This window comes from Mixophyes fleayi, chromosome 7, assembly GCF_038048845.1.
Source record: "Mixophyes fleayi isolate aMixFle1 chromosome 7, aMixFle1.hap1, whole genome shotgun sequence".
Classification (NCBI taxonomy): domain Eukaryota; kingdom Metazoa; phylum Chordata; class Amphibia; order Anura; family Limnodynastidae; genus Mixophyes; species Mixophyes fleayi.
Window position 1 is genome coordinate 24,864,814 of NC_134408.1, and position 14,394 is coordinate 24,879,207.

General features: G+C 43.6%; 1 protein-coding gene and 1 long non-coding RNA gene across 3 annotated transcripts in view; one reads left to right on the plus strand and one right to left on the minus strand.

Annotated features, from left to right (window-relative positions):
* LOC142097521 (uncharacterized) overlaps positions 1-14,394 on the plus strand; it is a 193,099-nt gene that overhangs the window by 69,747 nt on the left and 108,958 nt on the right. The window lies entirely within an intron of this gene.
* ADCY9 (adenylate cyclase 9) overlaps positions 10,098-14,394 on the minus strand; it is a 63,944-nt gene continuing 59,647 nt past the window's right edge. Inside the window, exon 10 of the mRNA XM_075179415.1 lies at positions 10,098-14,098. Within this exon, the coding sequence (XP_075035516.1) occupies positions 13,027-14,098 (1,072 nt within the window). The 3' untranslated portion in view covers positions 10,098-13,026. The remainder of the gene's footprint in view (positions 14,099-14,394) is intronic.

Sequence of the window (14,394 nt, forward strand, 5' to 3'; positions counted from 1 at the left end):
TAGGCTTGGTGAATGTTTTTGCCCCAGACGTATCTATACCTTAGCTTTAAATTGCACGTATCTGAAGATACATGTAACCATAAACAGCTTCATTGTAATGATAACTCCAAATCAGGTCCTGCTTGCTTAGTTATATTATATGTAACAAATACTTATATGTGATAAATGATGTAATAAATGATGCAATAGTGACCTCTTGTGGTACAAATCTGCAATTGCACTAATAGGTAATGGGAAAATTAGATCAGCTCAAAAATGCTTGTAAGGTAGAGAGTATTGTAAGTATTTCAAACCTTTTTTTTGTCATTATGTAGCTTGATTTCTATATAGCACAATGACCGTATATTACTAACCCCAGGCAATGACCTCTTTAGGGAAGCACAGTCGAATGCAGACTAGCACGTTTACCTATAAGCTCAAGCCCACCCGTTTAATAACAGATGATTGACTGCCATATTGATATTGATACAACCATTTTTGATTGAACAGAATTAAGGGCCTGTAGGTAGATATGACTAATGCATATCTCTGCCTTGCATATATAAACCATAAGTCTGCTGATACAAAAATATCAGATGTGTCCTTCTCCCAGCCAAATGCACAGCATAGTGATACATTCAGGGCCTGAATCATTAAGCAACGTAAATGACAATACATGCTGTGCAAATCACTCTGCACCGGACCATGCGCCAGAGAATGCAGCAACGTCCAATTCATCTTTGAGCGCAAAGGACCTTTACTGCAGCCTACGATTTCAAGGTCAGAACGGGTAGGAGAATGGGCATATGTACGTAGCCAATGTTCAGTAAGATTGTGCCAAGCTCAAATGTTTTGTCATTAATGAATATATTATTAACAGGAAACATTCTTTGAAAAAATAAATCTGTGCGTTCTTTTGTGACTTTATATTACGCATATGTATTCAGGGGCAAACGCAGGATTTGTAGAGGGGGGTTTCCACACCACACCGCCAGTGGGCGTAACCAGCACGCAAGAGGGCGTAGCTATAATTTTAGACAGTGCTTGGCTGCTCTCCAACTCTTCCTATCCCCATAAATATACATGGGTAATGCAGCTCTCCCTTTTCAAGCAGAGCCGTGTGAAGTGGGGGCAGGATTCAGCCACCTCAATTATACAGTGCCCCAGGCTTGAAGGGGGGGGGGGTTCCAGGCACTAGGAAACCCCCCTCGGTTTGCCTATGGTATTAGACGTATCCTGCAGTGTATTGTCTTTTAGAGCAGATCAGACCTAGACCCGTATTCATCACCAGACGTATCTTTACATCCGCTCCTTGTTGAATACAGACGTGTGTATACCTGATGTATTTAAAAAAAAAAAAACATCTATCCAGCAAGGGTCAATTTGCAAATATTAATTATTATTATTATTATTATTATTATTATTATTATATAAATCACACATTAATAGTAATTGTGCAACACTTAATAAATGACCACATGTCTATGGAACATTGTTACTTAAAGTCCTTAAAGATGATGTCTACCTTGAAATGAGTATCATCTATTGACTTGTACATGGCTCCCTGCAGGTTTTATACATTGGTTTGTCTTCCTGGCCTACTACTGTGCTTTTCAGCCATGCTTCTGTATTATCGTGTCATTGTTGTCAGCAAAGCCGTTATTTTCCTTGTCCTGGAATATGATATGGGTCTTCTGTGCTTTCTGCATTAAATACAATTGCATCCATAGACTAGTATTCTGTCCCAGGGCAGCCACAGAAGTAATTCCACCTGATGATGTAAATACATGTTTGAAAAGCACAGGAGGAAGCTACAAGATATATGTAGTAAAAGTTGCGGTATGGCACATATGAGCCAATATGTTAAAGTTATCCGGAGGTTGAATCATCCGGTACATTCCATATTTGAATTCCTTGTGTGCCTTAGGCTGCAGTGCAGGAAAGTAGGAGGTATGTATTTATTTTTTCCAATGGGCTTCAGAAATATTACTAATAATAATGTCCTACTATGGGGTCTACTAAAAAGACTTTTAGTTCAGATCTTTTAAGGTGTCTATCATTAAAATGTATCAAATAAACAGTAAAATATATGATTATTTGCACTATTATCATGTAGTTACTATATATTATATTATTAACTAAAAATTTTTTATTTAAGCTATATAGGCGCTATTAATGGTCTATCTGTAATAATAGTACAAAAACATATACTTAAATATGCAGTAGGCAGCTCCCAAATCAATTGTCACCTGTCTGCGAGTGTCACATCTAAAGACCAAAACACAAAAAGAGAGGGGCGCCACACATAGTGTATTATATTTTTAACAAGTGTATGAATAATAGGATCCAAATAAACAGATAGTAACAGCTTATCGGATGTATAGATGGATATAATGTTCAACGGGGTCCTCTTCTTAGCATCAGAGGTGAATCTCACAAATAACTTGCGCTTTAGTAAAAAGAAAAAGTCTGTTTGAGGACGAAATGCGTCGGGTTTGTGGCTCTCCTTCTGTTCCGCTATCGTTGCCTAAAGTGCAAGCTATTTGTGACATCCACCACTGTTTATTTGTTGCGGGCATTTCCTAGTATTGGATCCTATTATTCATACACTTGTTAAAAATATAATACACTATGTGTGGCGCCCCTCTCTTTTTTACTTTTTTTGTGTTTTGAATATTATATTATTATATCTAGAAATAAGTTATTGCAAACCAGGAAGAACTCATAGCATGCACCAAGGAAGTACAATGTTCCAGGATAATCTGAGACATGTTCCCGCAAAAATAATAATATAAAGAGTGCAGGTGTAACTACACAAGTGAGAACTGGATGACAGACATCAGCCATCTGTCTGTTTGGCATGTTTCTCTCAGTAATATTGGCACAGTGAATGGACGATCCTTTTGTTGCTTCTCTCTGCGCTATTTCTATAACTATTTACTACAGGGCCTGATGGTGAGTTGAACCTACCATGGTTTATGTAGCGTAAGTTGCACAAATTCACACTGCACATACCCACAAAGAGAACGCACACATGTGCTAATGCAGACGTGTACGCATCTGGCACTCGTGCCCTCTTATGACTGAAGGGACAGGACAGGGGTGGGAAGGGGCAGTCTTATGTCGGCCAAGGACAGTAGAGGCGTGTTCACACACACACACACACACGGCTCATGCAGAAACACGCACGTATGCCTGTTTAGGAAAAGTATCTTTTGCACCAGCACAGGGCAAGTGCTGCTGCTGACTTGGCGTAAGCCAGGCGCTGAGTGCATCTGAGGATGTATACGACTCTGCATATGGGCAGAAATACACTATATTTATGTGCATGTGTTTGTTTGTTTGTTTTATAGTAAAATCGTAATTCTGGCCCTGCTGCCGTGATGCAATGATGCAACATTATAATTTTTCTGCGGGGGTTGGACCAAAATGACACAATTCACCGCCTATGGCGTCATGAAGGCTCCCATCCTGACCACTTCACTAGGAAGAGGGCAGGATGTGGGAGAATAATGGCCTGCTCTCCCGGGAGTCTACCAAATTCCTTCATGGAATTCGTGAGTCTCCCAGATATTCCGGGAGAGTGCACAAAAATGCTTTTATATAGGATATTGGATTCACAGGGGACGTCTAATGCCCATGATGATTTACAGTAGGGAGTGCTTTACTTTTAATACACAGGTTATCCTAATAAACACTGCAGAGATGACACCAGGGCTTACTCTTATACAGCTATTGTTTGCAGTAGTTTATATATGTATTACTCATACTTGCCAACTCTCCTGGAATGTCCGGGAGACTCCCGCATTTCGTGTGAGTCTCACAGACTCCCGGGAGAGTGTGGCAATCTCCCAGATCTGCCCACTTCCTAGTGAAGGGGGCAGAATTTGGTAAAAAAACGCTGCGATTCACCGGGAATCGCAGTGTTTGGCCCCGCCCCCCTGCTGTAATATGACGTATTTGCGTCATTACATCACGGGGCGGGTCCAAAATGGCGTGATCTCACCTCCAATCTCACCTCCCCGGCAGGCTCCTGGAAGCCAACTTCAGAAAGTTGGTAAGTATGGTATTACTATTATCAGCATCACCTGTGCAGTGTATAGATATAAGCTGGTATGGTCCCTTCCTTGAACTCTGGTGACAGCAGGGAATAGTGGAAGCTGTCATCACCCATCCTGCTGCTATTTTTTCTGAATGAGTTGGTTCATGTTTTCTGGCTCCACCCCTTTTAGGGTGTTGGATGACTAAACACCTGTTGGCATATTGTGATTTCTGCCATCATTAAATTCACTTGGCCCCTCCACAATGCACGTGTCCCGTCACCAACATCCTGCTCAGTAAGACAGAACAAAACCATTTAGCTGAGATTAGTGGATGGGACAACTCGTAAATAGAGCACAAGAGTCACAATGATCGAGTACATCAGCTGCGCACATGAACCCTCACCTTGCTCACTAACTCATTGCATTAAGTGCTTGATATCTTTGCAATTAATGAATACGGATTATTCTTATCTACTTGACTAATTGCTAGCAGAGCTGCCCCACGTTTTCATTGTTGCTCTTTAAGTTAAAATTTCCGTCCAACGCGCTCCAAGGGAAGTGGGCGTCACATTGGGCATGTGCACCAAAATTACTAATTTGTTTACATATCATAACCTTATGTCCCCATGTACCTGGAGAGGCGGAACGGGCGCAGCAGGGTCAATGTCACAACCTGCAACCGGAACCTCCTGTCTGCAGGTACTTTGTTGGACCTTTGTATATATTTGTATCCTGCCTGTAGTACCACTGTCCACCAAAGGGGCCACTGTGGTACTTAGACTGCTCTTACCTGCCTGGTTATTGAAGCTTAAACACCTGCTTCTGGCTTATATAAGCCTGTCTGTCCCAAGCAACCTTATCCAGATCATCTGTTGCAATTACCTGTGTTGCTGTGCCTGTCCCCGGGCTCCTGTATGCTGCCTCCTCTCTGAGTTCCAGCACATTTATCCGCAGATCATCTCAGCCACTGTGTCTTCTCCAGTATCCTGTGGTAACGCTCTGCAGATTATTGCTACCTGTTCTCTGAAGTTCCCAGCACATCTATCTGCAGATCATCTCAGCCACTGTGTCTACTCCAGTATCCTGTGGTAACGCTCTGCAGATTATTGGTACCTGTTCTCTGAAGTTCCCAGCACATCTATCTGCAGATCATCTCAGCCACTGTGTCTACTTCAGTATCCTGTGGTAACGCTCTGCAGATTATTGCTACCTGTTCTCTGAAGTTCCCAGCACATCTATCTGCAGATCATCTCAGCCACTGTGTCTTCTCCAGTATCCTGTGGTAACGCTCTGCAGATTATTGCTACCTGTTCTCTGAATCTTCAGTGCCTTGCTCCACAGACCATCACACTTTGGGTTCCACCTCCACTACTTTGTGTAAAGTCCTGCGGACCACTGCATCCACTGTGTTCTTTAGCTATCTCTGCCATACCCTACCATACTACAACCTGAAACCTGTGTAACCGGTGTTAATAAAAACCACTTCATTTCACTACGTTCTCTCTGTGGTTTTTCTTGGGAATCCCGACAGTCAATAAGTAAGCTAAATGCAGTACAGGTGTGTTCACATAAGTACAACATAATTAGCTTCCCCAGATATGCATCTTAGGGTACCGGAAGGCTGGTGCAAACATACCTTGTGATGATGATGAACATGACGAGCACTAGATAGCCGCTTCTGATTGGCTGCTCCCATACTGACCCCATCCAGTGTGTCACCCATTACTTGTCACTTCCACTTGGACTACTGCAGAAGATTCCTATTGAATTTAATCCATGGACGGGGAGGTCTTTGTAGTTAATTACATTTTAACTGGAAAATACGACTTTATTTATTAATAACAGTTAAGCCCCTATTCTCTCTGGTGTATATTACTTTTCATCACAATATTATATTGTGTACAAATAGGGTCATGTAACTTTAGCATCTGTTACTAACACTGTCAGACCACATCTCTGCGTTATCCTTCACCGTAAGTGTGCACACTTGTGTGTCTGACGTAGACCCTGTGCAATTATTGCTGTGTGTGGGCTGGACACATCCTGAGAATCGTCTGTCTCAACACACATACACACGTAAGTACGCTTTCTCTACGGTGGGCCGCCTGTTATCCATCACTCTAATCGGTGCTGCTGCTTTGCCTGTCTAAAATGAGCCAATCAGATTATCACCTTCTTATCTGGCTGCCTCTCAACCTTGAAGTTATGTTTGTGATCCTATACTGTTACTCTCATAATATCAGGATACATGTGATTTTTTTTGTCAATGAGCCTTGTTACTGACGCTTATATAATATTGCATAAGCAAATTATCAGCCTCATTATCTATTTATTGTGAGTATATTTGTGTACATTGTCTAGTATTATTGACTAGCCCTCTACCGATTAACAGCTGGTGTATGAGAGATTGTTTTTATATCTAAGTGATTTGTAATTACAAGCTGTAAAGCATTTAATTGATTTATATGTTTTTATTGAGCGGTTATATAATAATAAAAAGATGTTTTTATCGTAGTGATTTGTATTTCTGGCTACACCACAGATTTCATTATCTACCTTAGAGCTGTCTAAGTGTTGTGCTCTTTTCATTGCAAGGGTTTGGTGATTCGTTCTGTACAGCGGCTTTGGGGAAAGTGTATATTTTTTTCTCGTGAGGCCAAAACAGCTGTGGGAAAAGTGGTTTCTGCCATCATTAAGTTCACCTGTACCCTCCACAATGCATCTGTCCCAACATCCTCAGTGAGACAGTGCAGAAGAGTTAAGCTGAGTTTAGAATAAGTGTAGCCCACACCTCTTGGATTGTAAGATTGTAAATCTACAGGTCCTGGCACTTGTCAGAAATCCCAGAGATCCAGGAGCTCCAACATCGTCTCAGAGCATGAAATAATTGCAGGGAGTAAATGCAGGGCCATCTTTTCCATTGGGCACGATGGGCAGCTGCCCGGGGGCCCCACGGGAAAGGGGGCCCCATAGGCACGGCTCTTAATGAGAATAAATAATCCTGCAAAAGAAAAAAACCTGGAAAAAAAACCTACAAGGGTCACTGAGCAAGTACATCTATCTATCTCTATATCTATATATCTATATCTGTATACATCTATATATCTATATCTAGGGGCCCCGATGCACTGCTTTGCCCGGGGGCCCATAATGTTGTTAAGATGGCCCTGAGTAAATGTATCAAGCTAGTATCAAACCGGTTTGAAAAGTGGAGATGTTGCCTATAGCAACCAATCAAATTCTAGCTGTCATTTTGTAGACTGTATTAAATAAATGATAGAATCTGATTGGTTTTGCAAACCGCCGGAAAACTCTCAGCTTGATACATTTACCCCCAGATGTTATTTTCAGCCATCCATCCTTCCACTCAGGCCCAGCCATTCTGCTGCTGGTGACAGCTACTGGAATCTCTTACACATCAAAGACGGTTAAGCCCACCCTCTCCCCACTCTCACATAATAAATGTAATTATTTAACCCTTTCCATACTAAATGGGCATGCCCGGTTTGAAATGACTTTATTGCAACATTTATTGTATTCATGTTTTCTTATTATTACAGCCCCAGATAGGGTGTGATTGTCTATGTACGTGCAAATGTGTGCACAGCCGCAGCCTGAGTATATGATCAAGCCTTGCAATATCAGCTGTGACCACAAGATGGCTCAAACGAGATGCCAATCTGAGTCCCTGTGCCCATGTAGTATTGTCACATGCAGATTCTACATTTTCCTACCAGTTAGAACAAAGACTGGTCTCTTACGTCTGCCACAGATGCTCACACAATTACCTGCAATGAGGACAGGATGGGGCAGAGCATTTTCGGCAGTATCTTCTTTCCTGATTATATGATGTACTTTGGGGCCATTCATTCACTACACCTAAAGCTGGTCATCAGGCATGCCCGCTGCTGTGCCATACCGTGAATCTCGTAGCATGGGCAGGGACACGACTGCGTCACCGCGGAAAATTGGGGATTTCAGTTTCATTAATTAAATTTTTTTTGAACAAAACTAAGAATTGTACCTAAGAGGTGTGAGTATAGTCACAATCTCCTGTTTTCACCAGAGAAATAGGATATCCCCCAATCATAAGTAGGCCTGACGATGTCTGTGTATTAGGAGTATGGAGAGGTCTGTGCCTCTGTGTATTAAGGGAAGGGAGTATCTATATATTGTAATAGGAGGAGGTCTATGTCCTGATGTTTGTGTATTAGGAGAAGCGGAGAGGTCTGTGTCCTGATGTCTGTGTATTAGGAGGAGGGGAGAGGTCTGTGTTCTGATGTCTGTGTAGTAGGAGGAGGGGAGAGGTCTGTGTCCTGATGTCTGTGTATTAGGAGGAGGGGAAAGGTCTGTGTCCTGATGTCTGTGTATTAGGAGGAGAGGAGAGGGCTGTGTCCTGATGTCTGTGTATTAGGAGGAGGGGAAAGGTCTGTGTCCTGATGTCTGTGTATTAGGAGGAGAGGAGAGGGCTGTGTCCTGATGTCTGTGTATTAGGAGGAGAGGAGAGGGCTGTGTCCTTATGTCTGTGTATTAGGAGGAGGGGAAAGGTCTGTGTCCTGATGTCTGTGTATTAGGAGGAGGGGAAAGGTCTGTGTCCTGATGTCTGTGTATTAGGAGGAGGGGAGAGGACTGTGTCCTGATGTCTGTGTATTAGGAGGAGGGGAGAGGACTGTGTCCTGATGTCTGTGTATTAGGAGGAGGGGAGAGGTCTGTGTCCTGATGTCTGTGTATTAGGAGGAGGGGAAAGGTCTGTGTCCTGATGTCTGTGTATTAGGAGGAGGGGAAAGGTGTCCTGATGTCTGTGTAATAGGAGGAGAGGAGAGGACTGTGTCCTGATGTCTGTGTATTAGGAGGAGGGGAGAGGACTGTGTCCTGATGTCTGTGTATTAGGAGGAGGGGAAAGTTCTGTGTTCTGATGTCTGTGTAGTAGGAGGAGAGGAGAAGACTGTGTCCTGATGTCTGTGTATTAGGAGGAGGGGAGAGGACTGTGTCCTGATGTCTGTGTATTAGGAGGAGGGGAGAGGACTGTGTCCTGATGTCTGTGTATTAGGAGGATGGGAGAGGACTGTGTCCTGATGTCTGTGTATTAGGAGGAGGGGAGAGGACTGTGTTCTGATGTCTGTGTATTAGATGGAGGGGAGAGGTCTGTGTCCTGATGTCTGTGTATTAGGAGGAGAGGAGAGGACTGTGTCCTGATGTCTGTGTATTGAGAGGAGAGGACTGTGTCCTGATGTCTGTGTATTAGGAGGAGGGGAGAGGACTGTGTCCTGATGTCTGTGTATTAGGAGGAGGGGAGAGGACTGTGTCCTGATGTCTGTGTATTAGGAGGAGGGGAGAGGACTGTGTCCTGATGTCTGTGTATTAGGAGAAGGGGAAAGGTCTGTGTTCTGATGTCTGTGTATTAGAAGGAGAGGAGAGGAGTGTGTCCTGATGTCTGTGTATTAGGAGGAGAGGAGAGATCTGTGTCCTGATGTCTGTGTATTAGGAGGAGGGGAGAGGTCTGTGTCCTTATGTCTTTGTATTAGGAAAAGTGTAGACGTCTGTGTCCTGATGTCTGTATTAGGAGTAGGAGAATGTCTGTGCATAAGAAAGAGGGTAGAGATCTGTGTCCTGATGTCAGTGTAGTAGGAGGAGGGGAGAGGACTGTGTCCTGATGTCTGTGTATTAGGTGGAGGGTAGAGGTCTGTGTCCTGATGTCTGTGTATTAGGTGGAGGGGAGAGGTTATGTGACCTGATGTCTGTGCACAAGGGGGAGTAGAAAGGTTTGTGTATTACTAGGAAGAGAGAGGTCTATGTTCTACTGTCTGTGTATTAGGAACAGAAGATATATCTTTACACTAATGTTTGTATTTAAAGAGAACGGCAGGGATCTTTGTACTGTTAACTCTGGGTTGAGCCCCTGATAAATATAAACTACAGGGTAATAAATCTGGGTTAAATTTACTTATTGCCAGGGAAGTTAATGTTTTTTCTTGGAAAATCTGTGCTAGAGGGTGATAGGTGCAGGGTTTGTCACACAGCCGTACACTCACCAACCAGAAACACACAAATCAGGCAGCAGATAACCCAGACATTGGAGTACTGAATGCATTTATTTTGGCTTTGCAGGTTGTTCTGCAGAACAGAGTATATCGCGCAGCAGGAACGTTCAGTCACCACAGAAATCTGAGCATATAGAGGAGATGCAAGAGACCTGGGGCTGGGGCTGGGGCTGGGGGGGGGGGGGGGGGGCACAGCCAACAAATGGCCCTACATCCAGGCTCTACGGTCTCCTCTGGGCAAATACTATTCACCTGTGTACATATAGATCTACTTGTGTAGGAGTATATACAGATAACTGTCTGTGCAAATTTGTATTGGACTTTGACTATGTATTTATGTTATGTACATGTAAATAAATATATGCACATGTGTGTGTGTATGTGTGTGTGTATATATATATATATACACACACACACATATGCAAATATTTTATAGGTGATTAGAGCCAAATCCACCGGTAAGTTGTGAAGGTCTGGGGGAGCCGAGAAGACATGGAAACTATAAACTGTCCCTTTTGTCAATGTACCCCAAAACACTTAATTGATAACCCCACACACCTTGCTGGTAAACATGTCCACATGGGAAATAAATAGAGGCACCAAAAAATGCCTGGTCTATAACCTAAAGTCTAAATTTGGCCCAATAAATAACATGTCTATGTATGTACACAGGTATCTTTTTGCAGTTCAAGGGATACTGTACACATGTTTAAGCCCACTTCAACACACAAACACTCGGGAAATGTAACGCCCCAATTTCTGCCATAACAATATAGTTATACGTATATGCTTATTAAAGAGGAAGTATCAGCTTTGAAAAAACACAATAGTTTCAAAGATAACATGGTGACATGGCTTCCGTCATTCTTAAAAGGAGCCGGGACTTATGGGCAAAGCCATTTTCTAGGCGGAAACAGAGCAGGTCTGTCCGGAGAACAGTCTTTGGGGTAGATTTACTAAGCCTCCTAAAAAGGAACCAATCAAATTCTGAGGTGTTGCCCATAGCAACCAATCAAATTCTAGCTATCATTTATCTAGTACATTCTAGAACATGATAGCTAGCATCTGATTGGTTGCCATGGGAAACACCTCCGCTTTTAATTTTTAGGAGGCTTAGTGAATCTACTCCTATGTCTTGCTCTGAAAACTGTGGATGACACAATGACTGAAAGATCTGCCATCTTCTTTACCCAGAAGTCCTTTTTCCTAGTAGAAAGAATTATTTGCATATTTTATCCCATGGGTATAGCTTCAATTTGTCCCCAACTCTTCCTATTGTTTTAGTGAGAATCATTCTTTAAAATTTGACCTGTTTTGTTTCTTCTACTTTCTCTTCTTGGACTATTCAGCAATTGGTGGTTCCTGAGGTAAAATAATAGCTCATTTGAAGCTGTACCATTCAGAAGGTAGGGAGAGAGAAACAAGCTAAAGCTCAGCCGGTGGGCCGCAGCCTATACTCAGGTTGTTATAAGGGTGCCTATGGAAGTGTGGGATCAGCGTTGGTAAGTCAGACAAGGCAAACATCTGTTAGAATTCTAAAAGCTTATTCAGGAAAAGAGAGAAATCCCTATGACAGTGGTTCCCAAACTGTGCGCCGCGGCTCCCTGGGGTGCCGTGGCAACCTCACAGGGGTGCCAGGGCCAGGGCCCCTTGGTAGCAAGGTGGGGGACTACTTGGTAATTATTTTGGCTTAGGGGTGCCTTGAAATAATTATGAAGACCCTAAGGGTGCCTTGAACTGAGAACGTTTGGGATCCACTGCCCTATGACATCACACCATTTATTACGCATGGCCAAGATGTCCGCTGCATATATAGGTATTGTAAAGAGTGATACTTCCCCCTTAACAGACTTCTTTTGGCGAACAATATGGCCGCCATCCTCCTGGGAACAGGGAAGGTTTGGGTTCTAAACACCTTTTTTAGCAAGAGAGGTATCTTATTACATTGTTCTGCTATGGCAACAACGAGGTTAAAAAATATATTTCAAAGACCATCAATAATATTGGGACATGCACAAGAAGATTGGATTTGTTTACGATATTCTTGAAATTCTGCCGTGTAGGGGGCAGAACATCTAATGGGGAGGCTGGTAGGCAGCTAAAGTGTTACTGAAAACACATTACAATCGCATTGTCTTAAGAGAGAAATGAAATTACTCACTACCCATTTCCCCATTCATAAAAATCCCCTTCCCACCACCACCACCACCACGCCACCCCCATCACCACTTGTGTTTGCCATGGATGGAAAGCAGTCCAGAAAGGCGCATGCTTTTGGCAAGCACTGGAGAGAATTGCGGCAAGGTGTCACTGTCTTCTCATCTGGGCGCGAGGTACCCAGACGGCGGAAGGCACTTAGTTCAATCCTCAGTATGGCTGAAGAAGGTTGGTACAGGAGGAGGCATGACAAGAGAATGGTCTTCCCACTTATGTATCTGAAGTCCAGTGTCTGTGCAACCCATCAGAGGTAATGTCTCAGGAGGAGGTGGTGGGCCTCCATCTAATGGATCTATAAACACGGGCTAAAAGACAAAACGATGTCACCAAAGGACAAATTGGAGGCTGCACCCTCAGTAAAGTTGGAACCTTGACCTTACTACCAAACCATGACTACTGAGTACAGTATGAAGAGAAACCCCTGTATTTAAGAGAGAAGATACATGGAGCCTCCATCTCTCTTTTCAAAATGGGTTATGCGCATGACCCACCATAAATTATAGTTTACTCAGAACACAGAGGCCCACCAGCACATGACTAGAAGAATTAAGAGCCATCTAGTTAGATATCCATTATAAGCCACATCACCATAAGACTGAGTTGTGGAATGATGCAATGGCTCTTAGTACAGAAAGAAAGGTCCACGAGCTGGCACAGTGAAGAGCGTAAGTGCTCTGTTGGGCCACCAGTCCCATTCATCACTGGTGGCTCCACAAGCTATATGGTCCTTCTCCACTCCACCAGTCTCACCGTGCTCCTCCATCTCGGCCTCTATCCTCTGTCTTCTCCCGCTTGCGTCCTGTCTCCCCACATCCTGTTTCCACCGGCCCTTTCCCTCCTGTCACCAGGCTGCTAATTTCATCTGTGGGTGAGCGTCCAATGCTCCCATCCACCTGTACCCGGATATCAGGAGAGATAGATAGCTGGTGGTGGGGCACTAGACCTCCATTGTCCGTACACTTTGGGTATAGGTATGTTTTCATCTGTCCTTTGCCCTTAACATTGACAGTCCCTCTATAGTCAAAATCATAGCCCATTTTCACTAACACCCTATAGCTCTCCTCACTTGCTTGTATCCGGCATTCCACACCTGTTGTGTCCATTCTGCTGGCAATGTTCACTGTGTCCCCCCAAATGTCATAAAGCAACTTGGTGGTCCCAATAACACCAGCTGTCAGAGGGCCGTGGTTGAACCCAATGCGGAGCTTGAAATTAAACCACAGCATGTTGTTGTTGAAATCATCTACCACGCTCATCATTTCCTTGGCAAACTCAAACAGCGTCTGCAGGTGGCGGTGAGGTTGGCTGCTGTCCTGGCACTGAGATGGGTTGAGTCCAGAGGCAGCCATGTATGTAGCGCCAATGGTCTTGATCTTCTCAATGCAGGAGTAATGTGGCTTGCTAAGCAGTTCATCAAAGTCCCCAATGAGTTCATTCAGTACGCGGTAGCACTCTTTACCGCCTTCGTAGTTCTCCTCATAGAATTCACTGAAGTTGACTATGCTGGCGAATATAACACCAGCATCATCGTGGTTTTTGGAGTAGCTCTGGGAAACCTTCAGTTGCTCAGCCACGTGATAGGGGATGATGTTGCGAAGGAGCCAGTCTGCCTGATCTCTCATGCTCTGGATTTTAGTGCGGTGGAGGTCGGCCTCCACGTCGCCGTGGTAGTGCAGGCGATAACTGACTTCAAACTCACGATTCAGGAACCACACCAAAAGGAGGAGGAGGAAATAGGCCACAGCAAGCTCCTGTCCGAGCTGTGAGGATGGCTTGCTTATATCGCCAGGGTCCAGGTTATCAGATGGGTAGGGAGTGCTGAAAAACAAAACAAAAAGTCCTCTTTTCATTATTGTGTGATAAGGGTTCATAATTGTGCACTTTATACTTCTATTTTTTAAATCTGTGTTTATTGTTGAGATATTACAGCAGAATGAGACTTAATATTATTTGAGTGATTACACTGGAGGGACAGCAGGTGACACTGTTACTAAATATGTTAATGTGTTATCATTCTGTACACTGTTGAACAATGATGTTCTAGTAATGTTGCTGTTCCTGTAAGACCTGTCATGTCTATATCATACTTGCCCACTCTCCTGCAATGTCCGGGA